This window comes from Typopeltis vanoorti, chromosome 2, assembly GCF_054136105.1.
Source record: "Typopeltis vanoorti isolate ZY-2024b chromosome 2, IOZ_Tvanoo_1.0, whole genome shotgun sequence".
NCBI lineage: Eukaryota > Metazoa > Arthropoda > Arachnida > Uropygi > Thelyphonidae > Typopeltis > Typopeltis vanoorti.
The window spans coordinates 157,045,415-157,065,288 of NC_143550.1; the positions used below are offsets into that span (position 1 = coordinate 157,045,415).

Here is a 19,874-nt window from a genome sequence, read left to right on the forward strand (position 1 = left end):
CATTCACGTCATCTTGGAACACCAACATTTCTTATGCTGTGCTCCACTCTCCACCCAGTCTCACAATTTTCTTGTTTGTCTTGTACACTTGTTCTCTCATTCTATACACTCATGTTACCCTCTTCTTCATTCATAAGCACCACTTCAGCCTTTCCTTCTTTACTCTCCTGTTCTTTCACATCACTTCTTATTTACTCAGATTCATTCTTTGCACTCATTACTCTGCTTTCTAGCAGCAGTCTCTCCAAATGACTCACATAAAAATCATTCATATGCAGTCCTTTACTCTTACACAGTTAAATGTTTCCTTCAACTCATTCCATAGATTAGCAAACTACATTCATTTCTCTTCACCCATTTCTTCTAACATATCATTCATAATTCTTGCATTCTGTCTCATTTCATTACTGTTATACCTGGGCAACACACTGACTACCTTTCCTATCACACTATTAGCTTTTATCCCTCTCAACAATCTCGTGATATCTAATCTTACATTCTCCTTGTTCCCATTCAAATTATTTGTCCCATCACCCCTTTGCTTGCTTACTCTTCATATCCAATGCCTCAGTCAGTCTATTCATTTTACCTCCTGGAAACAAACCTTGTACATCTTCTCATTTACCAGCCCTCTAATAATCAAATCACCATACTTTGCTACTCATAGGTTTTTTGGTACCTTTTTTCATACTGACATTATTTGTTTTCATTTTCTTCACTCTTCCATACATATCTTTAATTCTCTTTATTTCACTCTACATCTACCTTATCTCTTGCTTCATCTTCAACAACTCAGCTTTCAAATTTTGCATTGTTTTTTTTTCACTGTCATTTTGCTCTCACTATTTTATTCCATATCTCTCTCACACACACACACACACACTTGTTAAAGGTTTTTCCACTTGGTTTATAATATAATTTAAAGATACCAAGAAATTATATATTTGGTTTAATCCTTTATCCAAGTGTAAGCAAACAAAGTTTGCACATGAAGTATTTTCAGGAATTTGGCAACTCTTGGTGAAGGTGGTATGACTTCACATCACTTGCCTTAGTGTCCCATAATGCAAAGCGCATCTCCTTGCGACATGTATAATGCTATGCATTATGAGAAGAGTCACTATCTCTAATCCACAGTATTTTAATAATGAGGTATGACACATTTTGGCAACTCGTATAGGATAATATGTCTTCATTTTAAAAATTTATGGAATTTACAACCGTGTTAAAAAACTTTTTTATTATTCCGACGTTTTGATCTTCACATCAAGATCATCATCTGGAGCATATATCAATATACAAGACAAGCTGAGTTACATTATTAACTGTAAGCTAAAGAAACAATGATTTGATAACATGTTATTCTACTGGCATGACCTCTAGTGAAAAAAAAAAAAAAAATTACATCAAGCTAAATTCTACTTAAGATGACAGGAATAAACATTCTTTCAGATGGTTTTCTTTCAGAAACAATGATGTCCTATTTTTAGTATTACAATTCTTATTTTTGCTTTTAAGATACTGGATTTTCTACGATCCTGTTTATAGTTGTTCTTAGTGAGGAACGTTCCGTGGGTCGAATATATACCTTCGATATGTTTTAGATCATCATTATTAGTTTTTAGATTTTTAGACCATCATTATTGTTCAGATTGGGGACGGTTGATAATAATCTCACATGCTTCCTTAAATTTCCATTCATACCATGTTTTAGTTCGATGTAGGCAGCTAGTGCTTTTCCAGTCAATTCTGTGTAAGGAATTCAGGGCATGATCAGAAAGGCCAGCTTCACCATAATTATTATATTTATGTTCATTTTGTTTATGTTCATTTTGTCTGATAGGAATTGTGCGTCCTATTTCTTCTATATATAGTATGTTGCAAGTAAAATAAATCCGGTATACTCCATGGTGGGCTAGTGGAGGGAGTGGGTCTTTGGATGAGTTGAGTAAGCTTTTTAATTTTGCAGGAGGTTTAAAGGTGGCTTCGAGGTTGTATATTCGTAGTACTCTGTTAATTTTATCTGATGTTCCTTTAATGTAGGGAATGGTTATATTTTTATTGTAGTCTTGTTTTTCTTTGTTTCTTATTGAGGTTTTGTAGAGAATTTTGTTAATAGTGTTTTGGCTGTATCCATTTTTTTGGACAGTATTAAAGATAATTTTAAATTCATCTTTTAGTGCCTGTTCGTTGGAACAGATCATCTGCGCCCTGTTTTTTAGCATGGTGACGATACCTAGTTTTTGTGTTGGGTGGTGGTAGGAGTTTATGTATATATATATATTGTCCCGTATGTGTCGGTTTCCAGTAAACAGTGAAGAAAAGATTGCCAGAGGGAAGACGTGTGACAAGTGTATCCAGAAAAAACGGAAGCATGTTGTTTTTTTCAATTTCAATTGCATGCATGTGTGTTATTTGTTTAGGTGGCTAAGGAATGTGTCTAATGTCTGGCAGCCATGGAACCAGATCGCGAAAACATCATCAACGTATCTAAGCCAGACTTTGGGTTTTAAAGGGGAGGAACCTAAGGCAAGTTGCTCAAAATGTTCCATGTAAAAGTTAGCAATAGGGGGAGGGATAACGACGAGCCCATGGCTGTGCCTTCTTTTTGTAAGTAGGAGTTTTACCATACAAAATAACCCGACCATAATACATGCACAAAGAGCGCCGTGATATCTGGAGTGAATTTGTTCTATAGGAGAAGGATTGCGTCACTGATTGGGACATTCATGAAGAGGGCAGAGATGTCAGAACTGAGTAATAAATCATCTTTTTCTAATGTAATGTCTTTGATGGTGTTTATGAAGTGTTGTGTGTTTTTGATATAGGAGGGGGAATGACCTTCCAACTCCTTGAGTGTTACCACTAATTTTTTGGCTAAGTGATACGTTGGGCTATCAATTCCTTCAACTATAGGTCTTAACGGTGTGTTTTCTTTGTGAATTTTCAGTAACCCATAAATTTTTGGGGAGCATGGGTAGTGAAGAAATAGTTTTTTGACCGTATCTTCGGGCCAAGTGGTAATTGACTTAAGTAGTTTCTCTGTTTTGTTTTTTATTCTGTTGGTTGGGTTGTAGTTAACTAATTTGTATGTGTTATTATCAGAGACCAGCAGATTTTTCTACATAATTTTTTCTACATAAGTGGTACAATTTAAAATAACAGTGGCATTTCCTTTATCGGCTCTGGTTATTACTATGTTCGGATTTCTTTTAAGTGATTTTATTGCTGTTATTTCATGTTTAGTAATGTTGCTTGTTATTGTTTTGTTATGATTTAAAATGTTGGCAGTTTCTAAACGTATTTTGTCTGCTATTCATCCCTTATTAGGGTTGAATCTTAGGCCTCTTTCAATATTACACATAAATTCAAGTTTGTTTATCTGTTCATGAATCAAGTATCTGTTCCAAAGAACAGGCACTAAAAGATGAATTTAAAATTACCTTTAATACTTTCCAAAAAAACGGATACAGTCAAAACACTATTAACAACATTCTCTACAAAACCTTAATAAAAAACAAAGACAAACCAGATTACAGTAAAACTATAACCATTCCCTACATTAAAGGAACATCAGACAAAATAAACAGAGTACTATGAAAATACAACCTCTAAGCCACCTTTAAACCTGCAAAATTAAAAAGCTTACTCACTCATCCAAAGACCCACTCCCTCCACTAGCCCACCCTGGAGTATACCGGATTTATTGTACTTGCAACATACCATATATAGGAGAAACAGGATGCACAATTTCTATCAGACAAAATGAACATAAGCGACACATTAAATATAATAATTATGGTGAAGCTGACCTTTCTGATCATGTTCTGAATTCCTTACACAGAATTGACTGGAATAGCACTAGCTGTCTACATCGCACTGAAACATGGTATGAACGTAAATAGAATTTAGCTTGATGTAATTTTTTCCCCACTAGAGGGCATGCCAGTAGAATACCATGTGATCAAATCATTGTTTCTTTAGATTACAGTTAATAATGTAACTCAGCTTGTGTTGTATATTGATATATGCTCCAGATGATGATCTTGATATGAAGATCGAAACGTCGGGATAATAAAAAGTTTTTTAACAGGGTTGTAAATTCCATAAATTTTTAAAATGAATGCTGATCACTGTGTAACTCTAAAAGAAAGGATTACAATAATTCATGGAGATTCGACCCACAAGCGATGCAATCAATACGGTAAGCTGAAGATTGAAGTTTCAAATTTGATCAATCGACTGGCTTTTTTAAAATGGCGTAGGGACAACAATATCACTGCTAATTGCATCAGGCTAAAGAGAAAATTCACCTCGACAAAATCGCAACGAATATTCCCCCGCATGGAGAAAGCACTTCTCAGGGAGCTGATCCAAGCTACCAGAAAGAGCCTAGCTGTTACACAAAACCAGCTACTAAAAGAAAAAACTGAACTTTCAAGCTACATAAACGAAGATATCTGGATGATCCTAGAAAAGATTACGGACAACAGAGCAAACTACATTCTCCAAATGAAGAAAGGAAACCTAATTTCCAAATTCCAAGGACTAAAAGAACAACAAAACCAGCCGCCATATTCAAAGTTTGTCACAGTGAACAACAACAACCAACCAACCAGAAGCAAGAAACAACAGGAGCCACTAATCACCCACAGGTATCGATAACGTAGTCAACCTATCTAACCATGCTCTAAACAAAGATGAAATCTCTATACTTAACAAAGGTTTAAATTTTGCTATCGCACCAAAATCGATAAACAAATTTCAATTTATGTGTATTATTGAAAGAGGCCTAAGATTCATCCCTAATAACATAGCAGACAAAATATGGTTAGAAACTGCCAACATTTTAAATCATAACAAAACAATAACAAGTGACATTACTAAACATGAATTAACAGCAATAAAATCACTCAAGTCAAATCTGAACATCGAAATAACCAGAGCAGATAAAGGAAGTGCCACCATTATTTTAAACCATACCACTTACGTAGAAAAAATGAATCTGCTGGTCTCTGACAATAACATAATTAGTTAACTACAACCCAAGAGAAACTACTTAAGTCAATTACAACTTGGCACAAAGATACGCTCAAAAAACTATTTCCTCACTACCCACGTTCCCCAAGAATTTACGGGTTACCAAAAATTCACAAAGAAAACACACTGTTAAGACCTATAGTTGTAGGAATTGATAGCCTGACGTATCACTTAGCCAAAAAATTAGTGGTAACACTCAAGGAATTGGTAGGTCATTCCCCCCCCTCCTATATCAAAAACACACAACACTTCATAAACACCATCAAAGACATTACATTAGAAAAAGATGATTTATTAGTCAGTTCTGACGTCTCTGCCCTCTTCACGAATGTCCCAATCAATGACACAATCCTTCTCCTACAGAACAAATTCCCTCCAGATATCACGGCGCTCTTTGCGCATGTATTATGGTCAGGTTATTTGTATGGCAAAATTCATGGGCTCGTCGTTATCCCTCCCCCCCCCCCATTGCAACTTTTACATGGAACATTTTGAGCAACTTGCCTTAGGTTCCTCCCCTTTAAAACCCAAAGTCTGGCTTAGATATGTTGATGATGTTTTCGCGATCTGGTCCCATGGCCGCCAGACATTAGGCACATTCCTTAGCCACCTAAACAAACAACACAAATGCATATAATTCACAACTGAAATTGAAAAACACAATATACTTCCATTTTTTCTGGATACACTTGTCACACGTCTTCCCTCTGGCAATCTTTTCTTCACTGTTTACTGGAAACCGACACATACGGGACAATATATATATATACATAAACTCCTACCACCACCCAACACAAAAACTAGGTATCGTCACCATGCTAAAAAACAGGGCGCAGATGATCTGTTCCAACGAACAGGCACTAAAAGATGAATTTAAAATTATCTTTAATACTGTCCAAAAAAATGGATACAGCCAAAACACTATTAACAAAATTCTCTACAAAACCTCATTAAGAAACAAAGAAAAACAAGACTACAATAAAAATATAACCATTCCCTACATTAAAGGAACATCAGATAAAATTAACAGAGTACTACGAATATACAACCTCGAAGCCACCTTTAAACCTCCTGCAAAATTAAAAAGCTTACTCAACTCATCCAAAGACCCACTCCCTCCACTAGCCCACCATGGAGTATACCGGATTTATTTTACTTGCAACATACTATATATAGGAGAAACAGGATGCACAATTCCTATCAGACAAAATGAACATAAACGACTTAATAAATATAATAATTATGGTGAAGCTGGCCTTTCTGATCATGCCCTGAATTCCTTACACAGAATTCATTGGAAAAGCACTAGCTGTCTACATCACGCTAAAACATGGTATAAACGGAAATTTAAGGAAGCATGTGAGATTATTATCAATCATCCCCAATCTGAACAATAATGTTGGTCTAAAAACATATGGAAGGTATATATTCAACCCACAGCACGTTCCTTACTAAGAACAACTATAAACAGGACTGTAGAAAATCCAGTATCTTAAAAGCAAAAATAAGAATTGTAATACTAAAAATGGGACATCATTGTTTCTGAAAGAAAATCATCTGAAAGAATGTTTATTCCTGTCATCTTAAGTAGAATTTAGCTTGATGTAATTTTTTTTTTTTTTTTTCACTAGACGTGCTGCCAGTAGAATAACATGTTATCAAATCATTGTTTCTTTAGCTTACAGTTAATAATGTAACTCAGCTTGTCTTGTATATTGATATGCTCCAGATGATGATCTTGATGTGAAGATCGAAACGTCGGGATAATATAAAAGTTTTTTACTAAATTTATTATAGTCTAACCAAGTGAAAAATAAACTTTCAACATCTTTCTCTAAATCCAGAGTAATTTAATAAAAAGGTGGCACACCATTTGGCAACTCCTATAGGTGGAGATGACCTTGCTAATGCTTCTGCCTAGTATCTCCACTTGGACCTGGCTCCCACTGAAGAGACCTCAATAAAGGTCGAAACTAGTCTAGGTAGTGGCCCTTCCCTTAATGCATAACATTATACATATCTGCAAGGAGATGTGTTTTGCATTATGGGAGATGCCGAGATAGGAGCGATGTTAGCTTGCTCCACCTTTGCAAATAGTTGCCTGGTGTTGTACTACCTTACCCAGTCCTGAAGATAATTTCAGGCGAAGTGTGAGCAAACTTTGTTTGCTCACACTTCGATAAAGGATTAAACTAAATTTATTACAGTAATTGGGTATTTTTTGTTGATAGAAGATTTAAATGCAGGAATTACAATGCTCAAAAGATGGACTTTAAAAAGAATCTAGGAGGGGGGGGTAAGTATTATCTGTATGTTTCTTATCAGACCAATATTGTATTATTATTATCAACAGACCTCAATGGAGTTAAGATACTCACTATGGAAGGTCCCACTCTTCAACACACACAGCTCATCATATCTTGACTTAAATACATTCCCTGTCTCTGTCACTCTCCATTATTGTTATCAATAGACCTCCATGGAGTCAAGAGACTCATTGTAGGAGGTCTCACTCTTACACACACACACACACATGCGCGTGTGCATGCAGCACATCATATCTTGACTTAAATACATTCACTGTCTGCCACTCTCCAAAAAATCTATTTCCCACCAATTTATACAGCTTCCAGAGATGGCCTCATTCTCTTTGTCTCCAGACATTTTAAGAAAAATTTCATCCTCAATAATCTGATAATTACCCCTTACCAAATTATGTCTCAATTATGTCTCCCCTCTTTTTTCTATCCACTGCATTCTGCAATTTGCATTCTCTCTCTCTCTCTCTCTCTCAATCTGTCATCATACTCCACATTCCAGAAACCAACTTAGTCAGTTGTTTTTGAATCCTCTCTAACAACTCATCATCCTTTTGAAAACTAGGTGACCAAATCTGTGCATAGTAATCCATATGAGGCCTGATCAAAGCCTTGTACAATTGAATCATAACATTCTTACTTTTATATGTCTGCATAATTCCCATAATCCATAAAACTCACATTTTTAGCACAATATCCACGAAATTCCCCCCCCCCAGATTTTCATCTCTTCCACCTCCTCCACGATATCCTCCACCAATCCTATACTATGCATTTCATTTTTACTTCCCAATTTTAAAACCCTTACTCCATAGCTCATTTAGTATAGACAAAGCTCTTTCATTAGAAAGACCTGGGTTCGATTCCTGTCCATGACATGAGGAACATTACTCAGATCTTTTCAGCTAAAGGTGAGTTAGCTGGGCTCATATGGAGGTGGTGGGTTTTTCATCCCTCAAAACAGGTCAACTGGTACTGTGAACATACATTTCTACAGACATGAATGTTTATTGCAGGGCAAGGAAGGCAATAGAAAACCACCTTGTTCCATAATCATTATTTCCTAGAAAAGGAGCATATTGCTATCACCAACCATAAGGTTGAGGGAGAGAAGAAGACACTTTAAAGCTGACATCTCCCACACACACTCGTCCATTCAGACAGTTTATTCAGGTCCCTTTGCAAGGCTACATCTGCTCTACTTCTTATGACACTCCCCAACTTTGCATCATCTGCAAAACAACTGTATATCATCATTTAAATCCTTTTCAGTGTCATTTACATGCAAATTGATGTGGCTACAAAAGAGACTACAGGGGCACACCACTAGTAACTTTCCTCTTTTGGGATATCACTCCCCCATACACAACCTGTTGATACCTATCAGACAACCAGTCTCCAATCCACTGCATTAATCTGTTATCCAATCCCATCTGTTCCAATTTAAATACGAGCTTGTGATGTGGCAATCTATTGAAAACCTTTGCAAAATCTGTCAAACATGTTTTAGCAAAGCTATACTGTCCATTAAAGCGAATTCTCCTGCTGTCAACCAGTTCTGAATTATTGTCCTAACTAACTTCTCCAACATCTTGACCACAACTCCAGACAAGCAGATTGGCCTATAATTTGAAGCCTTAGTCTTATAATCCCTTTTATGAAGAACAGTTTTGTCTTCTTTCCATTCCTTTGGAACCCAAACCAATCTAGGACTCAAGTTAAAATGATAAGTTAAAGCTGTTGTTAACACTATCTCAAGACATGCAGCGATATACCATCGAGCCCACTCATTCACCATCAGTGGTTCCTCTCCCCATTCCCACTGCCCTCAAGCTCTTCACTATGTCACAATCACAAGGATGGAATACCTTAATGGACTACTCACCTAGCATCGCCACTATATCCTCCTCAGTATTTTTCATTCTGCCATTATCACTGACCAGCATCATCTTCCCATAATCATTCTTCCCTCTACTGGCCACATATCAAAAAATCCTCCCTAGGATTTATTTTAGTCTCATTTGCCAACTACTGTTCACGCTGCACTTTTACCACACCCACCAAGTGAGTCACCTTTCCGCCTGCCTTTTGTACTGCCTATGCAACCAATCATTGTCACTCATCCTGTACTCTCCCCATATTACCCTTCTCCTCCAGATTGCATGCTCCACTTCTTCAGTTATCCAGTGTACACCTACTCCATTCAATCTCCCAATCCCTGAAACACACTCACAGTCACCCTGTCAGAAATTATGGCCCACAACTTTGCTTGTCCAGATTTTTTTGCATATCAAAGGAATCAAGGTATTAAGAGAAGGTTCATTGAACAGTTAAGGATTATATCATGACAGTTATGAGAATCAGTTGGTTAGTTGTAATTTGTTGAATTTATCTAGGGTGATTTAATTGCTGTTTCTAATTAATTCAGGGAATTAGGAGAAATGGCATGAGTTTGTTGCACTTGGCTGAACTGAGCTCTACTTAAGAGGGCATAATACAAGTGAGGAAGATAATAGATCACATATTATAAGACTCATTGAAGACTATTCCACACATTTTATTCTTAAAATGTGTAGAATAGTCTTCATCAGTGGGTTATAGAAGGGAATTTATGTACCTTCAAGAAAGAATTAGAAGAAAAATTTATGGTTAGAAGGTTGTTTAATGGAGAAGATAAAACAAGCTATATACTTTTAGCTTACTAGCTTATAGCTTCCATTTATAGCCACAAGACAAAGATAAGCAATAAATCAACTTGTGTGCACCTGAACACACACACACGCGCGCGCGCACGCGCGCACACACAAAGCCAGTCTATACACAAATGCATCTCTTGTGTCTTATCAGCATAACCACAGTGTCGATCACACTCAGTATACAATTCACCTTGATTTTTTTTTTCCCCAGTCTTGTACTATGGATATGGGACTGGTTTGTCTTTGAGTAATTTGATTTTCCCTTAAAAAAAACTTGAATATGTTTGGCATTAGTGGTATTATTCCATCTATCATAAAACTATAAAGTAGGAATTTGGGTAATTTGTGGAGTTTATGCTGCTGTTGCCTTATATAGATTTGAGTTTCTATCTTGATAATTATATGCTGTCCTTCTGGTGATTTTATGCCTCATTTGTTGCAATTATTATTTTGCTAAGTAAAGCAAATTTTATATTTATCATTTTTTAGGTTGAATGGTTCTTCAAAGGCTCTCCTATAACCATTAACAGGGATTACAAAATCAGCAAAAGTGGTGGTGAACATACTTTAGTAATTCCACAAGTTAAATCACATCATGAAGGAAGGTATACAATTACAGCAGAAAACGACAGTGGGAAAGCAACTTCCTCGGCTCTATTAACTGTGGATGGTAAGTATGTGACACTCCTTTCTGGACCTAGAATAGTCTTTAATTTCTTTTGTGTCTCATTCCTTCCTATCTGCTTGCTTATCTTCTCACCACATCACTTTATTCTATGCATGTATATTATTATTATCATCATCATTATTAACACCAGACCTCCATGGAGTCAAAAAAACTTATACGAAGAGTGATTGTGCATCGTGTACTGCATGCTGGCCAGGTTGGCTGAATGGTTAGTGTATCTGTAAAAGGCTGTGGGTTAGAATCCTGCCTGGGGCATGAATGTTTGTGATTGTCTTTCACTTCATACAAATATATATATATATATATATATATACACACACACACACACTCTCCTGATATATAGAGTGGGTCACCATGGGAAAAGTAGATCCAACCCTTCCATAATGGGAGGGTTGGATCACTAGCAGCGGAGAGGATACAGGCTGAATATCATCATCATATACTGAACTCGTATCTTTCTTTCATTTATGAAATTTAGCATTGCAGATAGTGATAAATTTGAGTAAAAATAGAATATATATTCAAAGTATATACTACAATTTTTATTTATTTTTATTTTTTTTTGTAATTTAAAATGCTAACATTACTTAATACTGTAAGTGGAAGAAAGGATATCAACCTCATCATTTCCTGATATGTACCTTCAAGAAATATACAGAAAATAATCATGAGGGGTGCTACACAAGTTACCATTATAACTAGCTTCCTATCAACAATTTTCTTCTAAAGTAATCTGTTATTTGTTAGACGTTGTGTTAGACCTTGCATTACCTTCTTTCTTTCTAAAGGCACTTTTAACTGCCTTAACCCAACAAAATCGAGCTTTTTCTATTTTTTTTTTTTTTTTTTTTTCCTACTAGTCTGGCATTTTCTGTTTTGTTAACCATTCCATCTCCCTTCAGTTTAATTGATTGTGCATTTTAGATTAGTTCTGCTGACATATTCTTGAATGCCAATTATATTGAGTTCCTTTTAAATATCTTCATTTTTAATATGATTCTACCATTAAAGCTATTTTTTCAGTACCTTATTTGCTGAGAACTCTCATATCTCTCATCTTTTAACAGTTTTATTCCTAACCATTTTTCCAATTCATATGTTAAAATGGTTTTAGCACCCTCTTGTATACTGAGAGTTAATTCTTTTGGCTAATTTCTCTGTTATTCCATATAAATTTATTCAGCTGATTCCTCACCATATCATCTTTGTTTATTCTGTTATGTAATTCCATATTTAACTTGCCATCAGAGAGAAAATGAGAAGAATATGAGGGAGTGCTGGAACCAGGGTTAGAGTGATGCCAGGACAGCAGGTAAGTAGGGAAACACAGAGAGAAAGGGTTAGGGGAGAGAGAGAGTGAGGGATGCAGGTGAGCAATCAAGGAACAAAGTGGTAAGAGGTGTGATGTATGGAGATTCGATGATCCGTGGTGTGCAAGATAGGATGCCAGAGGAGCGTTTGCCTGGAGGGACGATAGAAAGTGTGGCTATGGCAATTAAGAGGGGCGAAGGGATGGATGAAATGATTGTGATGATGCGCACAAATGACTTGAGAGGCAATGTAAATTAGGCAGCGAGAGATCTGAGATTCTTGCTTGAGGTTGTGCAAAGAAAATGCAGAGAGGAAAATTGTGTGTTTGTTGCCCAGGTATGATAGTGATGAGCTGAGCAGAAGAGCAGTAATACTGAATAGCATAATAGCCAGAATGTGTCAGAAGAGAGTATTGGAATATGTGGATGCTTGGAGGGCATTTGAGGACAGAAGGGAACTGTATGCTAAAGACTGCTTGCATTTGAATGAGGAAGGATGAAGGCATTTGGAGAGATTGCTGTTTTCTGAAAGAGTTGGTGTGTCAATGCAGGGAAGCTAGAATTCCCAGGGTGGATGGTAGTAGGTGGTGGCCTCTGATGGGAATGGGTGCTTGGGGGAAGTGGGACGACATCAGATAACATTAAGTCCAGTGGGGTCTGGAGGGGATAATGATAGGTAGAAGCAGTGACATTTTTATGCTTTATACTAATTCCAGGAGTATCCAAAATAAAGGAGATGAATTGGTGGTGCTGATAGCATCAGCCTGGCCAAAGATTATTGAGATCTCTGAGACGTGGTTGACGGAAGATGATATAATAACAGGAATTGAAATAGCAGGGTACATTTTTCGGCAGGACAGAAAAGGAAAACATGGTAGTGGTGGAATACTGCTTATGATAAGTGATGACTTATGTCCTCTACATAGTGGAAGGCAGTGATACTAATGGTTTTGAAAGCATATGAAGTAGAAGTGGCCAAGACAGGATATTTAGTGGGGTGTTGCTACAAACCAAGGAGCACAGAGAGTGGGGAGTAGGAGATGTTTAGGCAGCTGAGCTTGGCAAATGCAAGAATAATGATTGTTATTGGAGATTTTAACTACAACAGTATAAGCTGGGAAGAGGAAAATGCGTATAGTAATAAGGGAATGGAATTTCTAGAACAAGAGGTTCAAGAGTTTTGGATGTGGACATAGCATCAGAAGAGCTGATAATAAGTGAGATGACATCTCTCCCACCAGTTGGAGAGAGTGACCATGTGATTTGGACTTGGAAGATGAATAGACATGCAGGAATATCAAAGAAAAGGGAACATATGTGGAATTATAAGGCAGGTGATTATAATAGTCTAAGGTATCAAGTAGGGGGAGGAATTGGAAGGGACAGATATCATTAGTGCTTGGGAAACTGTGAAGGAATATTTGTTAGCAGCAATAGTTAGCTGTATTCCATGAGTGAAAAAGCGGACATAATTTGGTGTAAAGTGGATGACAAACAATATCAAACAGGAACTGCAGTTGAAAAAGAGATTATGGAAGAGATATAAGGAGAGAGGTGGAGGGCAGATGCACGAAGAATATAAGACACAGGCCAGGAGAGTGACTAGTATGGTGAAGAAGGCAAAAACTGGAATATAAATAGTGATTGGACTAAGATCCAAAGCAAATCCTAAGGAATTTTTTAGCCATGTGGGCAGTAGGAGGAGAAATGTTTGTGGAAGAATGACATTGTAGCAATAAAAATGGGAATAGAGTGACTGATGCAGAGGACATAGTGGAGTTGTTCAATGAGCACTTTATTGGAGTATTTCATCCTGGAGAAGAAGGTTTTAATACTAGAGGGATAGGGTAGGTTCGAGTTTTAGAGGTGGAGGAGAGTGTGTTCCAAATACTGTGTACTCTGGATGTCAGTAAAGCTGTGGGACTGGATGGTATCGAGTAGAGGCAGTTCCATGAGTTTGGAGAGAATGTACTAAAGAACTGACAGCTCTGTTGACCTGCCTCTTCAATGAAAGTCTGGCTGTGGGAAAGGTAACCAAGGATGGGAAGGAAGGTAAGATAGTGCCATTGCACAAGGGTGGTAGCAGACTGGAAGTGTCTAATTATAGGCCAATTTGTGTGTCATCAGTAGTTGTTAAGGTCTTATCGAAATTAGTGAGGGACTATATACAGCATTGGGCAGATGAAGGTAATGTTATCTGTGAGAATCAAGATGGATCTGTTAAGGGGCTCTCTTGGTTTAGCAATATGATTGCCTTTTATAATAAAGTGACAAGAGCAGTTGATGAGGGAAAGGCATATACCGCCATTTTTTTAATTTGATTTTGCAAAGGCATTTGACAGGGTGCCACATGATAACCTGATATTTAAGTTGCAGCACATGGGTTTAAATAGTCAACTGTATTCAGGATTAGCTGTTTGATAGGTATCAGAGAGTTGTGTATGGTGGGAAATATCAAGGAAGCAGAAGGTTACAAGTGGGGTTCCACAGGGCTTAATACTGGGACCTGTATTGTTCAACCTTTATATCAATGACATTGTCAATGGATTGCAAGGGGATATTCAGTTGTTTGCGGATGATGTGATACATAAAAATCAATATATATAGAGCCAAGAAAGTTTATTAATAAAATATATAACCAAATATTTCAATCTAAAATTACAACTCATCCTCAGCGTAACTAATAATTCAAAGAGTTGGAATAAAATTAATGTATTATTATTATCGTACAAGTGCCTTTGCAGAGTCAGAAGACTCATTGTGGAAGACCTACACTAACCATTATTCACACAGTGCTTATCATACCTCTCCTTAAACTGATTCACTGTCAGAACACTTACAACTACCTCTGGCAATCCATTCCAGTTATTCACCACTCTCCAAGCAAAACATCTAGTCCAAACACTTTTATTAATCAGACTCTTACAGAACTTCCAGGGATGACCCTTAGTCTCTCTCTCTATTCGTCATATATTGAAAAATTTCTTTTATGTCAATCTTATCAAACTCCTTTACTAATTTATAAGTTTCTATATGTCTCCCTGCCTCTTTTCTGTCCATCAAAGATGTGGCAGTACTGTAACCTAATAAAGAGGGATAATAACCTCCCTATTTCTACTTATCAGTGTGTTCTTTGGTATCCAAATGATCCTGGTCAATATGTACTTGTGTTCTTCAGTATCCAAGCTTCTGCAATATGCCCTATGAATTTCAGTTCTAAACCGTCTTTAGCCTCATCAATTTCCTGCAAACCAGTACCACTGATGTAATGCACAATATGTAATATTTTCATAGTCATCATTATTAATACTCATTTACATCACAGTAATGATTCTATATAGTGAACAAGTTTTTTTTTATTTATATTATTTTTATTATTACTTTTTTACTATAAACTTGAAGTTTCAATAATCATTTCCAAATTTTAGATAGCTAAGTTATCAGAAAAGAAATGTTTGACTAATACAGTAGTTTTCATTTTGACTGTGGACAACAATTACTTTTTTTTTAAACCCTCTCATGCATGAATTTTTATATTCATTTAAAAAATGTATAATGGCATGATACAGTACCATTTAATCTATTGAATTCATTAATTTTGCTAAATTTATGTCCTGTACATGTAAAAAAATGATGTCCTCAGATGAGGACATCATGCACTAATGCCAATAGACTACAGACATATTTCTATGGAAATTACTTGACTAAGGAAAATATTTTCATTGAAAGACATTACAAGTATGACCAAACAGATTATAAACAATATATATTTTGCTGAAACACTGCATGAATGATCAAAATTTGGATTACTTAGTACATACAAAAAAGTAGAACAATTAGAATTTGCAATAGAGCGAGGTAAATCAATAACAGTCTTATTCTCTTTGCCTTATTTTGTATGGAAAGGCTGAAAACATTCCAGACAGATTGGAACCTCACATCTACCTTAGATGTATCTTGTTTTACTCTTGCAGTGTACATCTCTGCAATGATTGGCATCAGCATCTGTTGTTGTTGTTTGGGAAGTCCACCACCGTCAAAACGTTTCTCATGTGGCACAGAGTGAGTTTTGTGTTTCTTTAGTGCTGGTGGTGTCTGATTCGAAGGGCATCCTCGTTTCTTTGTACATAGCTGAGCTAAACCTTGATATATCAGAGCAGTTGCCATTCTTGATTTGAATTCCAACAAATCCAATTTTTCTTTTTCTTCCCATTTCCAAATGATCCATGCATTATAAACAAGTACATTCAACATATGGTAAAAAATTCTCATATACCATCGTTTGTTCCTGGTATCATTTGGATACAAAGCCACAAGAGAGTCCATAAGGTCCACTCCACTCATGTTTGTTATAAACAGCTATGCTGCGAGGTAGTAGAATTTCAACATACTTTTTTTCTTTCTGGCTGAACCTCTGACATATACTGACAGGCTCCTTTCTTAAGTAGCTAGATACTACATGTACTATTGAGTTATCAACCCATCTAGTGGTAGTAATGCCATCAGAGGATGTGGTAACTGATATATTTCCTCGTCCCATCTGTAAATCCTTTTCATTTTTCAGTTTCTTGTCAGCATCTTAAAGTCGATTTCTTCTGCATGTACCCACATAATAAATATCATCTTCCTTTAGTTTCTTAATTAGGGGGATGCTCTTGAAGAAGTTGTCTGCATATAGCTTGAAGTTCTTACCAGCAAGATCATGACAAAGCCTAAGTACTACATTTTCATTTGAATGAGTCTGAATTTTGTCTTCCAGGATCTGCACTTACATAAAGATCAAAACAATATACATAGCCTGAAATGCCTGCCTTCACCCACATTTTGAAACCCCATTTTTTTGGTTTCTTAGGTAAGTATTGTTTGAGTTGTGAATGTCCCTTGAATGTAATCATCTCATCTACACTCTGAAATTCTTCTGGACTGACAGCAGCATGGAATGTTTCATGAAACTTTTGCAGCACTGGTCTTATACGTATTGCTTTGTCTTTATTGTTGTAGGTGTTGTGTCTGAATCAACAAAATGCAAATATCACCGTATGTCCTCCCATCTGTTCACTGACATAGCATCAGCTATAACATCCATGCACAGTTCATGTTCAGAAGACCAATGCTGCCTTACACGTGGGTATTTTATGTATGTCATATGTATGTCAAGTACAATTCCAAGGTAAATTTTGAGTTCAATTACAGTAAGTATTAAATTATCTTTGCCTTTACGGCATGCATGCAGATTAGTTTGTTTCACAGTTTTATCCATCACTTCATCTGGAAACAACTGAAAAATAATCTACAGGGCTCTTTCCGTGAATATTTACTTGGTGTTTTCCTCTAAACTGTGGTTCAGTACCAGCAAAGGAATTATCTTTCTCACTAAACCACACTGGTTGTCTCTGCAATGGCATATGACCAGCAACAGCTGTATTTTGCATACTAGCTGGACTTTGAATGTTGTGAGTCTGACCAACAGGGGAAGGACACTGAACATCACTGTCTTCACGTGAACTGTCACTCTCTGTAGGATCATTTTGTGGCTGCTGGTATGTAGGATCATCATCAGAATCACTCAGCTCCAAACCATCTTCAAATTCCTCCAACAGTTTTTCAATCTCCTTTTCAGTAAGTTTGTTGTGGTAATAGGCCTTTTTTATGTCTGATGTTCAGTGGCTTTTGGTTATCCATCTGTAAAAGAGATGATAATGCCAATTAACACACTTACTATTCATTTATGTTTGCAAAAATAAAACAAATAAAATTATAAAAATATGGTACAAGAACTTTTTAACCTCAAACTATTTGCCACATAGATTAACTTACAAACATATTGTCCTCATGTGAGGATAGGTTGTTTTCAAGTTCGTTTTATGAATATGGTAATAAACATTAACAAATTAAATATTCACACTTCATCTACAAGGTATAACAATATATAAAACCATACTAACCAGAAGACTCGTAAAATCACCAAATTCAAATAAACAAAACAGCAGCTTTTCACTTCCTCCTTGATACCACCATGCACTGCAGAGAGATTGGTATTCCTGTAACTCTGTTGAAACTCCTGCCATCTGGTGTGGTTTCTAAGAACACTTTGGTCTCCCCAGATGAGGACTACATGTATACAGTAGCACTAAATTATGAATGAATAATTATTATTATGAGGGAAAATATGTGTCCTCATATGAGTCTCTTATGCATGAGAGGGTTAACTCATCTTCATTTGGGGTTGATAGTGGACAGAGAGCTGAAGTTCAAAACAGCATATTGCAGAAGTTTGGATGTTGAAGAACATATTGACAAGTAAAAATAGGGAAGTTATTATCCCTCTTTCTAAGGCTATGATACTGCAACATCTTGACTATGTGCATCTTGGTTTCTTGGTAATGAGAAGATGGTGGAAAAGATCCCAAGACAAGTGACGAAGCTGATGAATGTGCCCTATGAGGATAGATCAAAGGTGTGCAAGTTGTAAAGTTCTGGTTGAAAGGCAGAAAAGAGGAGATATGATGTGTTTTTGTTATGTGGAACACTACACTTCTTATATGACTATTGAAATCATAAAATATTTCATATTTCTTTCATGCTAATCTGTTTTGTGAGCTTAACAATGATTAATAAATTTGTATTAAATTTTATCTTTGACTCTTAGAGCCCTTTGGTGAAGTATCCTTAATTAATGGATTGGAAAACAAGAGGTAATTAATTCTAATTTTATAAATTTAATGGCGATTTCTTGATATATATATATCATCAAAAAGATGCACATAAGTATCAATGAATTTAAGATGTTTTGGATTTGTCTAATTACTTCAAACTTTTTAAGTAAGAGTTTTTAATTATGCTATTATAAGCTTAAGGCTGGTAAATTTGTTTCCTGTATGCAGATGACACAATCATAAATAAATGCACTACAATTTCTGGCTCATTCACTAAATTGAATAACTGTCATAGCAATAAAAAACTATGCATGTATTCAACCAGAACTGTTATTTATATTTTGAATAATGAAATGATAGATCAGGCAGCATATTTGTTACATTTTTGACACAGTTTTCAGTGAGGAGAGAAAATTAAATATGCAAATTGATGAAAGAATTACCAAGCAGGATATTGATAAAACACAAAACCAGTAGTATACAAAATAATATTTAAACCATTTTAGTTGGGAAACAAAACAGTCGAATAAAGGTTGGCAATGATCACAATAGTAGTTTTTTAAAAAATCCACAGGATATGATGTCAACAATTAAAAATACCATAACAGTTAAAATGTGCACAAAGAACTCTACATTTACTAATATGTAAACTAAGTTAACTGGTCATTTATGCAAAATGGAAGATGGAAGACAGGAATTAATCTGAACAGATTAATTTAGCCCTCTTATATAGGGTTGTTATAATCCCATATTGTTGTGAGGGGGGGGGGAGATTGCTGGTGAATGTATCTACCTGTATGGATTGGTTTTCTGTAAACATAATGACTTTACATTTTTCAGGAAATGACAACGTATACTAAAATATTAATTAAAAAACTTTAATCAATACCTTCCAATATTTCGGCAATGTTACAATGTTACAATGTTACATAGTTTTATGTTCCCATATTTTGGGAACATAAAACTATGATATGTGTACATAGGCACATTTCACAGTTTACAGGAAACCAACCCATATACAGGTAAATACATTCACCAGCAATCACATCCCCCCCCCCCTCATAACAATATGGGATTATAAAAACTCTATATAACAGGGCTAAATTAATCTCTTCAGATAACAATGCTCTAACTACTGAACTTAATCATATCCTTAACACCTTCTT

General features: G+C 36.0%; 1 protein-coding gene across 1 annotated transcript in view; it reads left to right on the top strand.

Annotated features, from left to right (window-relative positions):
• Window positions 1–19,874, top strand: part of LOC150109560 (coiled-coil domain-containing protein 141-like) — a 451,763-nt gene that overhangs the window by 394,920 nt on the left and 36,969 nt on the right. The window contains exons 32-33 of the mRNA XM_090409020.1: window positions 10,544–10,724; window positions 18,702–18,747. Of these exons, the coding sequence (XP_090265146.1) occupies window positions 10,544–10,724; window positions 18,702–18,747 (227 nt within the window). The remainder of the gene's footprint in view (window positions 1–10,543; window positions 10,725–18,701; window positions 18,748–19,874) is intronic.